Source organism: Physella acuta, unplaced genomic scaffold, assembly GCF_028476545.2.
Source record: "Physella acuta isolate Inbredline_101_S28 unplaced genomic scaffold, ASM2847654v3 ptg000979l, whole genome shotgun sequence".
NCBI classification, from domain to species: Eukaryota; Metazoa; Mollusca; class Gastropoda; family Physidae; genus Physella; species Physella acuta.
In genome coordinates, this window is record NW_026732496.1 from 489,218 (window position 1) to 505,516 (window position 16,299).

At 40.4% G+C, this 16,299-nt stretch overlaps 1 protein-coding gene and 1 pseudogene across 1 annotated transcript; both read left to right on the forward strand.

The window, feature by feature from the left end:
• The first annotated feature begins 330 nt into the window (after positions 1–330).
• LOC131954192 (glutathione peroxidase-like) lies at positions 331–6,738 on the forward strand. Its single transcript, XM_059317734.1, has 5 exons — positions 331–509; positions 780–881; positions 1,129–1,260; positions 1,490–1,633; positions 4,965–6,738. Exons 1-5 carry the CDS (start codon positions 423–425, stop codon positions 5,178–5,180), a joined length of 681 nt encoding a protein of 226 aa, XP_059173717.1. The 5' UTR covers positions 331–422; the 3' UTR covers positions 5,181–6,738.
• Positions 6,739–8,069: 1,331 nt separating this feature from the next.
• LOC131954193 (glutathione peroxidase-like) lies at positions 8,070–15,505 on the forward strand (annotated as a pseudogene).
• The last annotated feature ends 794 nt before the right edge of the window (positions 15,506–16,299 follow it).

Sequence of the window (16,299 nt, forward strand, 5' to 3'; positions counted from 1 at the left end):
TCTAATGAACAGATCGTACTGTAAATCCCCTTCATTTTTCTAATGAACAAATCGTACCGTAAATCCCCTTTACCATTCAAATGAAAACAATTGTACTGTAAATACCCTGCATCTTTTCAACTAACAAATCTTACTGTTAATACCCTAGTATCGTAATGTAATGCCCTTCGCTATTTGAATGAATACATTATCACTGTACCGTAAAGCCCTTTCACGACTAGTTTAACATTCAGTTCACAAACAGGATGTTCACTACATTTCGCCGAACGGATATTCACAATCATTAAAGTAATTAGGTCTTTATCTAATTAACAGATAGGGCGAGCCGCCTGAACACCAGCCGGAGAGCAGGGTCAGCAGATGCGAGGAAAACAATCCCGTATAAATTGTCTCGCTAGCTCGGCTCTCTCCAGTCTTTCACCATGAGGCGCTGGTCGAGTGGTGAGACCACTGGTCTGCTGGCCACTCTATGTGGCCTGCTCGCCTTCGTACATGCTGGAGTTATGTTGGTAAATATCGTTTTTTTTATTAATTTTGTCTGGGTTGTGTGATAGTTTATTGTAATCGATGTTCTAAGTTGTGTGTGTTAGAGCATAATTCGTGTAACTGGAACTAAAAAAGTTGTGTAGCTGGAACTAAAACGTGTGTAACTGGAACTAAAAGTTGTGTAACTGGAACTAAAAGTTGTGTAACTGGAACTAAAAGTTGTGTAACTGGAACTAAAAGTTGTGTAACTGGAACTAAAAGTTGTGTAACTGGACGGTGCTGACATTCCACAGAACTGCAGCCAGCCTGCAAATGACCCCAGGACAATCTACGACTTCACTCTGATGGACGTCCACAAGGTCAAGAATATCAGCCTCAGTGACTACCGAGGCAAGGTAAAGGTCATGTTTTATTGTCCTTGGAACAAAGCGCCCACCCTAACTGTTTTTAACTTTTTACTGTATTTGGGTGTCTTAAACGTTAGATTAGAGGCATGACTCCCATGCACTAAACTCAGCATATTCATTGAGGGTCCTAATTGAGGAAACTAACGAATGACCTGAAGTAAAAACTATGCAGCCGAGATTTTGTACTGTGTGGCTATTGTATGGGTGTTGACAGTTTTTGTCGCTTGTCTACTAGGTGGTGCTGATTGTGAACGTGGCCACCTACTGAGGCCTGACCCACCATTACTTCGGAATGAATGCACTCAATTCCAAGTATGGCGGCCAGGACTTTGTCGTCCTCGGTTTCCCGTGTAATCTTTTCAACAAGGTTAGTTGCAGCTTGACTGTATAACAAAACATTAAAGGTCATCGCTAAAAAAAATTTCAAAGAGCTTTCATCCAATGCCCTGCTCCAATCCACCCATATCCATGCCACCCATCTATCTGTACCCCATTTCTCTCCACCCATCTATCTGCCCCCATCCACCCATCCACCCATCTCTCCACCCATCCACCCATCCACCCAGTTTGACGAAGTCTCATGCCATCTGTTTCAGCAAGAGCCAGGAGCCAACGGTACAGAAATCATGAACGGGGTCAAGTACGTTCGCCCGGGGGGTGGTTTCGTCCCCAACTTCCAGATCTTCGAGAAGATAGACGTCAATGGGCCACAGGAGCACCCGCTGTTTACATACCTAAAGGTGGGTAACCCGCTTTTTACATACCTAAAGGTGGGTAACCCGCTGTTTACATACCTAAAGGTGGGTCCCAGGAGCACCCGCTGTTTACATACCTAAAGGTGGGTCTTCAACCCGATGTTTACATACCTAAAGGTGGATCTTTAACCCGATGTTTACATACCTAAAGATGGGTCCACAACCCGCTGTTTACATACCTAAAGATGGGTCCACAACCCGCTGTTTACATACCTAAAGGTGGGTCCACAGGAGCACCCGCTGTTTACATACCTAAAGGTGGGTCCACAACCCGCTGTTTACATACCTAAAGATGGGTCCACAACCCGCTGTTTACATACCTAAAGATAAGTCCACAACCCGCTGTTTACATACCTAAAGGTGGGTCCACAACCCGCTGTTTACATACCTAAAGGTGGGTCCACAACCCGCTGTTTACATACCTAAAGGTGGGTCCACAACATTCTGTTTACATACCTAAAGGTGGGTCCACAACCCGCTGTTTACATACCTAAAGGTGGGTCCACAACCCGCTGTTTACATACCTAAAGGTGGGTCCACAACCCGCTGTTTACATACATAAAGGTGGGTCCACAACCCGCTGTTTACATACCTTAAGGTGGGTCCACAACCCGCTGTTTACATTCCTAAAGGTGGGGCGTTCGACCCGTTACGCTATTAAAAACGTCACACATTTGCACATCTGTTAGTTTCGTGTAAAAACAGACATGTCTTTTTGTCTTCAACCCTTACTGAACTGTAAACATCATGGCGCCTGCTTTGATAAACTAAAAAGTCGTGTTATATCCCCTATCCTAAATTATTCACAGATATTTTTAGCTGTAACTATAATTTTACATAATCACACTACAACTTTTAATAACCTTCGACGTGTGTGAGGGTGACATAGCGACATTTGACGACGTCGCTAGGATGACATTTGTTTGTTTCATCTGGAATTTTTAATAAAATGGTGTGAGGCTAATGAAAACTTCTGCTGTCGCTGGTTGTCAAACGACAAGTTGGGCGAAACCCGTAGGGCACAAAATCAATAAATGTAAGAAGACAGTCAAATCATGGTGCCCATAATCAAGACAGCCCACATAAAAACTAAGTAAAGCTTGACTGACTCATTCAATTTTTATCTTGCCTCGTTTGTACTAGTTTGTTTTCACCCCTAAGATTTCCTGCGAAGTGGGCCTCGGTTTTTCTTATTAATTTTTTTAAAGCCTCACTTTAGACATCTTTTAATTATTTATCTTTAAAAATAAACCCGTTATCTTCTTAACAAATGCATTATTCACACAGCCTTTGTAAACAGCCTATCATTATTCACACAAACTTTGTAAACAGCCTATCATTATTCACAAAAACTTTGTAAACAGCCTATCATTATTCACACAAACTTTGTAAACAGCCTATCATTATTCACACAGCCTTTGTAAACAGCCACCATTATTCACACAAACTTTGTAAACAGCCTTTTTTATGTTCGAGATTTTTTAAAATACATTTTAGTCACAGGTTGAAACTTTAGCCTATTAGATTTGTGAGGAAATCTTTCAGAAGACCACTTAAGATTTTAGTGTTCATACGGTCGAAACAAGGCAACGAGATTAAACAAAAACAAGATGGTCGTCAAATTGTTCATTTCTAGTAATCAATTGCCATGTCACAACAAAAAGAAACAACAAAACATCACAGGAGTCTCCATACCTGACGACATGCTTGACCCTTTCGCCATCACCAAACAATAACCGTATGGGTATACCGTATCTAAAGGCGTGGGTCGCTTTATCATCATTCATGTAGGGCCCTTATGGCTTAATGGGATATGCGCGGCAAAAAACCACAAAATTTCTTGTTTTTCGTCATGATGGGTTTCTTGCACTTTTGGATACTTTGTCCATTTTTGTATAAAGAAAATAATAACTTTAAAGAGAAAAAAAAATTTAGGTGTTTAAATCACCATTTTTATGACCCTATTAATGAAAAAATAATCAATGTTTCCCTTTTTTTTGCTGTTTAATACTAACTTTCATATGCCAAACGCGATAAAAGTATTAAAAAGGCTTTAGATATTAAATTGTAATAATTATCATTATTTTTTTTTTTAAACCCACGTTTTCTGATTGAACTAAAAAGTAGAAATCGCGTGCACGCTCCTTTATGATTTTTCATTTGTTTTTCAGTAAGCCAGAAGAGGGAAAGTACCGAACCTTGTTTTTATCAAATTACAATTACTAGGTTATGTCCCTTTTTTCTACAAATCAATAGGCGTCTAAAATGATCAATACATTTTTTCTATGGATCAATTTAGTAATAATAATAATTGAATATTGTATTGTCATTGGAAACAAAGATTCCCTAAAAATTTCAGCGCGCTAACTAACTGGGAAGTGCCCGAAATTTCGATCGTAAGATTTGATGGAAAGACAAACAAACAGACGCGAAAACAAGTTAAAGAAAACGTGGGGAAAAAATAGGGGAAAAAAGCGCATATCCCCTTAAGGGGGCAGTATCACCCAGACTAGGGGAGGGAAACAAAAACTATCACCAAAAAAAAACTATTTGACATACACATGTCAAATTTTTACAGCAATAGTAACGTTTCTTCTGCTATAATACAGTATATAAATTGTAGGGTATATGTATGGCAATAAATTGTCAAAAAATTATTTTGTTAATATTTTATCACATTTTTAATTTTTGGTAAACATTTTTTCGAAACCATAAGTAAAGTACTTAAAATTTGGTATAAATCTTCCTTGCGTCATTAGCTACGTCTGGGACTAAGATAATAGTATTCTATTGAGAGATAAATTTTTTAGGAAATTTCAAAGTTTAATTATTTTGGTCTGACTTTGAAAAATTCTAAAATTTTCAAAATCAGTCACAATGGATATCTCCTAGCCCCGGACATAGGCAACCCTGTTATGCATCTCCCAGAGTATTTTCGGGAGGAAGGGCCTAAATGTTGGAAAACCGCAGCCAAAAATTACTTAGTAAACATTTTTAGGTAAAATTATTTATAAAAAATGTTTGCATCATACGTTAACTTTCTTTTACGTGCTGTATTATAGCTCCTTGCTATTTACTATTATGGTAAAAGATTTATGTGTGTATGTATAATAGTTTTTTTTTGGCAAATTTTTTCGTCAATTTTCAAATTTCTGGGTGATACTGCCCCCTTAAGGAGCAAGGGGACGCAACCACGGGTAAAAATTTCGGTATCAAGATTCCACTTGCGACGTATGAAGGATTAAGCACGACGGATAAGTAAAGTTTGTAAGACAGACCAACTTGTTGGCCTGAGACTATTTTCTTCTAATTCCAGAGCAACTGCCCGCCCACCACGACGACCTTTAACCCCTCCCTGCTCTTCTACTCGCCCATCAAGGCTGGTGACGTGGCCTGGAACTGGGAGACCTTCCTGATTGGCTTTGACGGTAAAGTGGTCAAACGGGCGCCGCCCGCCACTGACCCCGACAAGCTGGAGGCAGACATTACGTCAGAGCTGACCCGAGCCGCGTCCACCTCCGTTGTCGGTTAGGTGGAAGATTCCTGGAGTTTTCTTTTTGGTTGGATTGGTCTAAGGGGTCCAAGATTTTTCTAGGGCAATTGGTCTAAGGGGTCCAAGATTTTTCTAGGGCAATTGGTCTAAGGCGTCTTAAACTTCTTGATTTATTTGTCGAAGAATTTCACATTCTCTCCTCACATTCTCTCCTCACATTCTCTCCTCACATTCTCTCCTCACATTCTCTCCTCACATTCTCTCCTCACATTCTCTCCTCACATTCTCTCCTCACATTCTCTCCTCACATTCTCTCCTCACATTCTCTCCTCACATTATCTCCTCACATTATCTCCTCACATTATCTCCTCACATTCTCTCCTCACATTCTTTCCTCACATTCTCTCCTCACATTATCTCCTCACATTTTCTCCTCACATTCTCTCCTCACATTCTCTCCTCACATTATCTCCTCACATTATCTCCTCACATTATCTCCTCACATTCTCTCCTCACATTCTCTCCTCACATTCTCTCCTCACATTCTCTCCTCACATTCTCTCCTCACATTCTCTCCTCACATTCTCTCCTCACATTCTCTCTTCACATTCTCTCCTCACATTCTCTCCTCACATTATCTCCTCACATTATCTCCTCACATTCTCTCCTCACATTCTCTCCTCACATTCTCTCCTCACATTCTCTCCTCACATTCTCTCCTCACATTCTCTCCTCACATTCTCTCCTCACATTCTCTCCTCACATTCTCTCCTCACATTCTCTCCTCACATTCTCTTCAGTGTGCCGTATGATCTGAATTTATTTTGTTTTTAAAGTTGTTTTTTTTTTCTGCGCTTGTAAATTATATGTTGAACTGAACATGTTAATGCCTATTTAACAAAATGAAATTGGCTTAGGAAAAAATTGAACCCGAGGACAGATAGCTGGTAATTGTTTATCTAATGAGCGAAATGACCAAAAGGAAGCTACTCGAATCTGCTATTTAACCAATATTTTTTTCAAAATTTTCAAATATTTTTCTTTCTTTTTTCTAAACTTTTTTGTGAACGAACATTTGTAATTAAATTTGTTCACTGTAGGCGTGATATTCTATGATTGACAGTACAAAATTGTGATCGAAGTGGTGTGTATTCTAATTAGCATAAGCACATCATGTTAAAATGTCTTCCAAGAAGTGACAAGAGCTATATCTGAGCACAATTTGTGTGTATCGTTGGATTAGCAAAGGAGAATGACGTGCTGTCTGTAAACAGTCATTTCTGACTGACAGACTGCACCGATACACTACCGACGTCACGTGACTTGTGCATTCGTCACGTGGCTGACGTAATGACCTTTCAACCTAAAGGTACCGGTACCCACAAATTGTTAGTAAAGATTAAATAGCACGGAGCATAGACTAAAGGAAAGCTGTGAATTTCTTAAAAAGTTGTTTTATCCTAGCACTGGTAGAGGAAAACTCATAATTAAATTACAGCTGTTTTTTTGCTTAAAATAATAGAGTTTCGTGTTTTGCCGTGTAGACTGTATTGTATGCCTATATTTTATTCTATCAATAAAAGATTGATTTTTTTAATGCATATGTTGTGTTTAATTTGTGAATGTACACATATTTTTTTTAACAAGATGTTACTGAAAATATTAGGGTTGGCATTAGGTAACATGTGTGTGTGCGTGGTGAGGGGAGGGGGGGGGGGGGTATCATCACATTTTTAAAAAAAATTAAGTATTAGGTATAGGGCATCAAAGGCAGGCCACACTAGGCCTCAAGTGCTCTAGCTACACCAGTGGGGTAGCGAGGGGGGGGGGTGCGGACCGCACCGGGTGACACCATTTAGCGGGGTGATACCAAGGCAAAAAATAGCAAAATATATAAATCCACTTAATTAAGTGATTAATTTGGGTGTTAAAAAGTCTTTTAAGAGCAAATTTGAAAAATCCCGACAAGGGTGGTAGGGGAGGGTGCAAATCGAAAGTTTGAGGGGGGGTGCAAATCGAAATTTGAAAGTTTGTCCCCGGGCGCCGGCAAGGGTCGCTACGCCTCGGGGCGTGTGACATCATTAAGTGCCGCACCGGGTGACACCCGACCTCGCTACGCCACTGAGCTACGCCATTTGTCTACCCCGGTCTGAGAGAGGAAAGGATTTAAAGATTGACCAAGGGAAACAACCCGAATCAAAGTTTTGTGACGTCCTTGTCTTGGTCGAATAGTGTTAGGTCCCAAAGAAAGACATCTCTAGAAAATAAGACAGGATCTCTCTCTCTCTCTCTCTCTCTCTCTCTCTCTATATATATATATATATATATATATATATATATATATATATATATATATATATATATATATATATATATATATATATATATAATTCTCTTCATGGAGGGACCATGCGGGACACCACCACGTAAGCACGCCAACCATCCTCCTCCCTCGCTCTCCAGGCATGCTCAACAGACCATATCGCCCCCCCCCCCCCCACCAGTCTGGTGAGCTGTTTACAATCGTCGAGCCGGGTCGAATCAGTGACGGCCATTAGGGCCAGATAATTTAGTTTTTAAACGATTTTAAACTTAGGGGAGGTATTAACAAGTTCTGCTAGATCTTTTCATTGTCGTCTGTAAACTGTCGTCATGGACGTCTGTTTTCACGGAGGAGGGGGTGGGTGGGTGGGAGGAGTGGAAAGTGAGGGTGAAGATAATCGTCCTTCACGAGCTACTGATAGTGTTTTAAAGCAAAATATTTTCTGTCGCAGCATTGGTAGTGTCGAATTCACAAATTATGAATTACTGAAAAAATAGCGGCGTAGGTATGCTACGTCGCAAGTCAGCTCGTTAAATTTAAACTTTCAAAAAAAAAAATGTTTACAATCTTACCTGGCTACCTAACGCCTTTTCTAATTAACAGATCGAGCAAGCCGCCTGAACACCAGCCGGAGAGCAGGGTCAGCAGATGTGAGGAAAACAATCCCGTATAAATTGTCTCGCTAGCTCGGCTCTCTCCAGTCTTTCACCATGAGGCGCTGGTCTAGTGGTGAGACCACTGGTCTCCTGGCTACTCTATGTGGCCTGCTCGCCTTCGTACATGCTGGAGTTATGTTGGTAAATAGCGTTTTTTTATTAATTTTGTCTGGGTTGTGTGATAGTTTATTGTAATCGATGTTCTAAGTTTTGTAACTGGAACTAAAAGTTGTATAACTGGAACTAAGAGTTGTGTAACTGGAACTAAAAGTTGTGTAACTGGAACTAAAAGTTGTGTAACTGGAACTAAAAGTTGTATAACTGGAACTAAAAGTTGTGTAACTGGAACCAAAAGTTGTGTGTGTTTGAGCGTAATTTGTGTAACTGGAACTAAACGTTGTGTAACTGGAACTAAAAGTTGTATAACTGGAACTAAAAGTTGTGTAACTGGAACTAAAAGTTGTATAACTGGAACTAAAAGTTGTGTAACTGGAACTAAAAGTTGTATAACTGGAACTAAAAGTTGTGTAACTGGAACCAAAAGTTGTGTGTGTTTGAGCGTAATTTGTGTAACTGGAACTAAACGTTGTGCAACTGGAACTAAAAGTTGTGTAACTGGAATTTAAAGTTGTGTAACTGGAACTAAAGTTGTGTAACTGGAACTAAAAGTTGTGTAACTGGAACTAAAAGTTGTGTGACAGGAACTAAAAGTTGTGTAACGGTAACTGGAACTAAAAGTTGTGTAACTGGAACTAAAAGTTGTGTAACGGTAACTGGAACTAAAAGTTGTGTAACTGGAACTAAAAGTTGTGTGACAGGAACTAAAAGTTGTGCAACTGGAACTAAAAGTTGTGTAACTTGAACTAAAAGTTGTGTAACTGGAACTAAAAGTTGTGTAACTTGAACTAAAAGTTGTGTAACTTGAACTAAAAGTTGTGTAACTGGAACTAAAAGTTGTGTAACTAAAACTAAAAGTTGTGTAACTGGAACTAAAAGTTGTGTAACTGGAACTAAAAGTTGTGTAACTTGAACTAAAAGTTGTGTAACTGGAACTAAAAGTTGTGTAACTGGACGGTGCTGACATTCCACAGAACTGCAACCAGCCTGCAAATGACCCCAGGACAATCTACGACTTCACTCTGATGGACGTCCACAAGGCCAAGAACATCAGCCTCAGTGACTACCGAGGCAAGGTAAAGGTCATGTTTTATTGTCCTTGGAACAAAGCGCCCACCCTAACTATTTTTAACTTTTTACTGTATTTGGGTGTCTAAAACGTTAGATTAGAGGCATGACTCCCATGCACTAAACTCATCATATTCATTGAGGGTCCTAATTGAGAAAACTAACGAATGACCTGAAGTAAAAACTATGCAGCCGAGAGTTTGTACTGTGTGGCTGTTGTATGGCTGTTGACAGTTTTTCTCGCTTGTCTACTAGGTGGTGCTGATTGTGAACGTGGCCACCTACTGAGGCCTGACCCACCATTACTTCGGAATGAATGCACTCAATTCCAAGTATGGCGGCCAGGGCTTTGTCGTCCTCGGTTTCCCGTGTAATCTTTTCAACAAGGTTGGTTGGAGCTTGACTGTTTAACAAAACATTAAGGGTCATCACTTACAATTTTTTTCAAAGAGGTTTCTCCCAAAGCCCTGCTTCAATCCACCCATATCCATGCCACCCATCTATCTGCACCCCATTTCTCTCCACCAATCTCTCTCAACCCATCTATCTGCCCCATCCACCCATCCCTCTCCACCAATCCACCCATCTCTCCACCCATCCACCCTCCTCTCCACCAATCGATCCATCTCTCCACCCATCCCTCTCCACCAATCCACCCATCTATCTGCCCCATCCACCCTTCTCTCCACCAATCCACCCATCTCTCCACCAATCCACCCTTCTCTCCACCTATCCATCCATCTCACCACCCATCCCTCTCCACCAATCCACCCATCTCTCCACCCATCCATCCATCTTTCCATCCATCTCTCCACCCATCCCTCTCCACCAATCCACCCATCTATCTGCCCCATCCACCCTTCTCTCCACCAATCGATCCATCTCACCACCCATCCCTCTCCACCAATCCACCCATCTCTCCACCAATCCACCCTTCTCTCCACCTATCCATCCATCTTACCACCCATCCCTCTCCACCAATCCATCCATCTTTCCATCCATCTCACCACCCATCCCTCTCCACCAATCCACCCATCTCTCCACCAATCCACTTATCTCTCCACCCATCCACCCATTTCTCCACTCATCTCTCCACCCATCCACCCATCTCTCCACCCATCCACCCAGCTTGACGAAGTCTCATACCATCTGTTTCAGCAAGAGCCAGGAGCCAACGGTACAGAAATCATGAACGGGGTCAAGTACGTTCGCCCGGGGGGTGGTTTCGTCCCCAACTTCCAGATCTTCGAGAAGATAGACGTCAATGGGCCACAGGAGCACCCGCTGTTTACATACCTAAAGGTGGGTCCACAACCCGCTGTTTACATACCTAAAGGTGGGTCCACAACATTCTGTTTACATACCTAAAGGTGGGTCCCAGGAGCACCCGCTGCTTACATACCTAAAGGTGGGTCCACAACCCGCTGTTTACATACCTAAAGGTGGGTCTACAACCCGCTGTTTACATACCTAAAGGTGGGTCCACAACCCGCTGTTTACATACCTAAAGGTTTTTCTACAACCCAATGTTTACATACCTAAAGGTGGATCTTTAACCCGATGTTTACATACCTAAAGTTGGGTGCTGGGGGGGGGGGTGTAATCACTATTTTAATTCACCTGGTTATCAAAAGGAGGAACTGCTGGAACTGGAACGCTAATAATTGGACATCAATTTGTTTCGTGTAAAAACAGACATGACTTTTTGTCTTTAACCCTTGCTGAACTGTAAACATCATGACGCCTGCCTTGATAAACTAAAAACTCGTGTTATCTCCCATACCCTAAATTATTCCCAGATATTTTTAGCTGTAACTATAATTTTACATAATCACACTACAACTTTTAATAAACTTCACCTAAGAGAGCGACAGGTCTTGGGTTAAACTATTTTAAATTAAGACAGTAAAACAGCACACAATGGGACATCTACTAAATCGCGAACTTTACAGGAAACAGCGCATCTTGAGACGGCAGAAGACTAGCGCATCGCTCAGCTCATGGCCAAAACATCTGGCCAAAACAGCTCGTTTAAATTATTGCCAAAACATCTGTTAACAGAATAATAGGGCTCATCTGTTGAAGTTTTTAATGATTTAATATTGATCCCTGGTTCAGTGTCAACAACTTTATTTCAAACCATCACAGATGTTCATGGGAACTGTGTACAAAATTAATTTAAACTACCTGATCCAGAGGGAGGGGGGGATGACTTCCAAAAATCCAGATATAAAGTAGGGTCGGTTTTACAAATCAAATTTGGAGCAAGATGGGACAGATAATTGAATCTTTATTTAAAGGCTGGAATCTTGTCAAAACTGGTGACAACTGGTGATCCATAGTAATATTTAACGACTGTGTGTGAGGGTGACGTGACATTTATCGACGTGTGTGAGGGTGACATAGTGACATTTGACGACGTGTGTGAAGGTGACAAAGTGACATTTGACGACGTGTGCGAGGGTGCCATTTGTTTGTTTCATCTGGAATTTTTAATAAAATGGGGAGTGAGGCTGATGAAAACTTCTGCTGTCGCTGGCTGTGAAACGACAAGTTGGGCGAAACCCGTAGGGCACAAAATCAATAAATTTAAGAGGACAGTCAAATCATGGTGCCCATAATCAAGACAGCGCACATAAAAACTAAGTAAAGCTTGACTGACTCATTCAATTTTTATCTTGCCTCGTTTGTACTAGTTTGTTTTCACCCCTAAGATTTCCTGCGAAGTGGGCCTCGGTGTTTTTATTAATTTTTACTTTCTCGTATATATGAAGAATAGAGAAAGTATTGTAATCGTGCAAAAAAAAAAACGAGATTTTTACAAATCTCGACGTTTTACACCTCACTGATACGGAAAAACATAATTTTGCAATCTTGTCCGTATGTCTGTGTGTCTGTGTGTGTGTGTGTCTGTCTGTCTGTCTGTCTGTCCGTGTGTAAACACGATTACTTGAGAACCGTTACAGCTAGGTTGATGAAATTTCATATATAAGTATTTTATCAAAATCGTAGATCCGTATCAACTTTTGAGCGATTTCCGATAACCGGAAGTGGTACTTTTCCTACTTTGAATTTTTCAAAAGCCTATAATTTGAGTACTATTTCAGATAGATAAATGAAATTTCACATGTAAGTAAAAGATCTAATTCTCTACCTTCTGTTAAATTTTGAGTAATTTCCGTTGACTGGAAGTAGTACTTTACGCTACTTCTGATTTCTCAAAAAACTAATGTAAATTTTAAAAGTACTAATAATATTGCGCACTATTATGCGCTTTTTTATTTGGCGTTCACTTGGTGTGCAATTAATTTGTCTACGAGATTTTATTCTATTTTTAAAACTTTAAGTATTTAAAATGGATTAAAAATCATGTCTATAGCCCGAGTTCCCATCCCCTGTTATTTTATATAAGAATATTCGAGAAAGTTTAAGGAAGATCACTCCCGGTTTATTTTTTAAAGCCTCACTTTAGACATCTTTTAATTATTTATCTTTAAAAATAAACCCGTTATCTTCTTTACAAATGCATTATTCACACATCCTTGGTAAACAACCTATCATTATTCACACAAACTTTGTAAACAACCTATCATTATTCACACAAACTTTGTAAACAACCTATCATTATTCACACAAACTTTGTAAACAGCCTATCATTATTCACACAAACTTTGTAAACACCCTTCAACTGTAGACAATCAGGAGAAACTAGATTTTTTTTCTAGGTTGTCGAGTCATTGTTAGATTAGAAACAGTTTTTTTTTTTATGTTCGAGATTTTTAAAAATACTTTTTTAATCACAAGTTGAAACTTTAGCCTATTAGATTTGTGAGGAAATCTTTCAGAAGACCACTTAGGATGTTAGTGTTCATACGGTCGAAATAGGGCCACGAGATTAAACAAAACAAAAAAAACAAGATGGTCGTCAAATTGTCAATTTCTAGTAATCAATTGCCATGTCACAACAAAAAGAAACAACAAAACATAACAGGAGTCTCCATACCTGACGACATGCTTGACCCTTTCGCCATCACCAAACATTAACCGTATGGGTATACCGTATCTAAAAGCATGGGTCGCTTTATCATCATTCACGTAGGGCCCGCTTAAGGAGCAAGGGGACGCAACCACTGGTAAAATTTCGGTCGCAAGATTTAACTTGCGACATATGAAGGATTAAGCAAGACGGATAAGTAAAGTTTGTAAGACAGACCGACTTGTTGGCCTGAGACTGTTTTCTTCTAATTCCAGAGCAACTGCCCGCCCACCAGGACGACCTTTGACCCCTCCCTGCTCTTCTACTCGCCCATCAAGGCTGGTGACGTGGGCTGGAACTGGGAGACCTTCCTGATTGGCTTTGACGGTAAAGTGGTCAAACGGGCGCCGCCCGCCACTGACCCCGACAAGCTGGAGGCAGACATTACGTCAGAGCTGACCCGAGCCGCGTCCACCTCAGTTGTCGGCTAGATGGAAGATTCCTGGAGTTTCCTTTTTGGTTGGATTGGTCTAAGGGGTCCAAGATTTTTCTAGGGTAATTGGTCTAAGGGGTCCAAGATTTTTCTAGGGCAATTGGTCTAAGGGGTCCAAGATTTTTCTAGGGCAATTGGTCTAAGGGGTCCAAGATTTTTCTAGGGTAATTGGTCTAAGGGGTCCAAGATTTTTCTAGGGCAATTGGTCTAAGGGGTCCAAGATTTTTCTAGGGTAATTGGTCTAAGGGGTCCAAGATTTTTCTAGGGTAATTGGTCTAAGGGGTCCAAGATTTTTCTAGGGTAATTTGGTCTAAGGGGTCCAAGATTTTTCTAGGGTAATTTGGTCTAAGGGGTCCAAGATTTTTCTAGGGTAATTTGGTCTAAGAGGTCCAAGATTTTTCTAGGGTGATTAGTCTAAGGGGTCCAAGATTTTTCTAGGGTAATTTGGTCTAAGGGGTCCAAGATTTTTCTAGGGTAATTTGGTCTAAGAGGTCCAAGATTTTTCTAGGGTAATTTGGTCTAAGAGGTCCAAGATTTTTCTAGGGTGATTAGTCTAAGGGGTCCAAGATTTTTCTAGGGTAATTAGTCTTAAGTGTCTAAAGTTTCTTGATTAATTTGTCGAAGGAGTTCACATTCTCTCCTCACATTCTCCCCTCACATTCTCTCCTCACATTCTCTCCTCACATTCTCCCCTCACATTCTCCCCTCACATTCTCTCCTCACATTCTCTCCTCACATTCTCTCCTCACATTCTCTCCTCACATTCTCTCCTCACATTCTCTCCTCACATTCTCTCCTCACATTCTCTCCTCACATTCTCTCCTCACATTCTCTCCTCACATTCTCTCCTCACATTCTCTCCTCACATTCTCTCCTCACATTCTCTCCTCACATTCTCTCCTCACATTCTCTCCTTACATTCTCTTCAGTGTGCCGTATGATCTGAATTTATTTTGTTTTTAAAGTTTTTTTTTTCTGCGCTTGTAAATTATCTGTTGAACTGAACATGTTAATGCCTATTTAACAAAATGAAATTGGCTTAGGAAAAAATTGAACCCGAGGACAGCTAGCCGGTAATTTGTTATCTAATGAGCGAAATGACCAAAAGGAAGCTACTCGAATCTGCTATTTAACTAATATTTTTTTCAAAATTTTCAAATATTTTTCTTTCTTTTTTCTAAATTTCTTTTTTGTGAATGAACATTTGTAATTAAATTTGTTCACGGTAGGCGTGATATTCTATGATTGACAGTACAAAATTGTGATTGAAGTGGTATGTATTCTAATTAGCATAAACACATCATGTTAAAAAATAGGCCTCAGAGAAGTGACGAGAGCTATATCTGAGCACAATTTGTGTGTATCGTTGGATTAGCAAAGGAGAATGACGTGCTGTCTGTAAACAGTCATTTCTGACTGACAGACTGCACCGATACACTACCGATGTCACGTGACTTGTGCATTCGTCACGTGGCTGACGTAATGACCTTTGAACCTTAAGGTACCGGTACCCACAAATTGTTAGTAAAGATTAAATAGCACGGAGCATAGACTAAAGGAAAGCTGTGAATTTTTTAAAAAGTTGTTTTATCCTAGCACTGGTAGAGGAAAATTCATAATTAAATTACAGCTGTTTTTTTTTCTTAAAATAATAGTGTTTCGTGTTTTGCCGTGTAGTCTGTATTGTATGCCTATATTTTATTCTATCAATAAAAGATTGATTTTCTTGAATGCCTTGTTGTGTTTAATTTATGAATGTACACATATTTTTAACGAGATGTTACTGAAATGTGTGAAATGTTACTGAAATGTATGTGGGGGGGGGGGAGGAGGGGGGGGGGGTCATCACATGTTTAAAAATAATTAAGTGTTAGGTGTAGGGCATCAAAGGCAGGGCCACACAAGGCCTCATGTGCTCTACCTACACCAGTGGCGTAGCGAGGGGGGGGGGGGTGCGGACCTCACCGGGTGACACCATTTAGGGGGGGGGTGACACCAAGGCAAAAAATAGCAACAATGATAATTCCACTTAATTAAGTGATTAATTCGAGTGTTAAAAAGTCTTTTAAGAGCAAATTTGAAAAATCTCGACAAGGGTGGAGAGGGAGGGTGAAAATCGAAAGTTTGAGGGGGGTGCAAATCGAAAATTGAAAGTTTGTCCCCAGGCGCCGGGAAGGGTCGCTACGCCTCTGGGGGTGACACTATTAAGTGCCGCACCGGGTAACACCCGACCTCGCTACGCCGCTGAGCTACACCATTTGTCTACCCCGGTCTGACAGAGAAAAGGATTTAAAGATTGATCAAGGGAAGCAAGTGAGGGTGAAGATAATCGTCCTTCACGAGCTACTGATAGTGTTTTAAAGCAAAATATTTTCTGTCGCAGCATTGGTAGTGTCGAATTCACAAATTATGAATTTCTGAAAAATAGAATATAAAACAACTAAATAGCGGCGTAGGTATGCTATTTAGCAGGTCAGCTCGTTAAATTGAAACTATCAAAATATTTACAATCTTGTGGGTCGGAT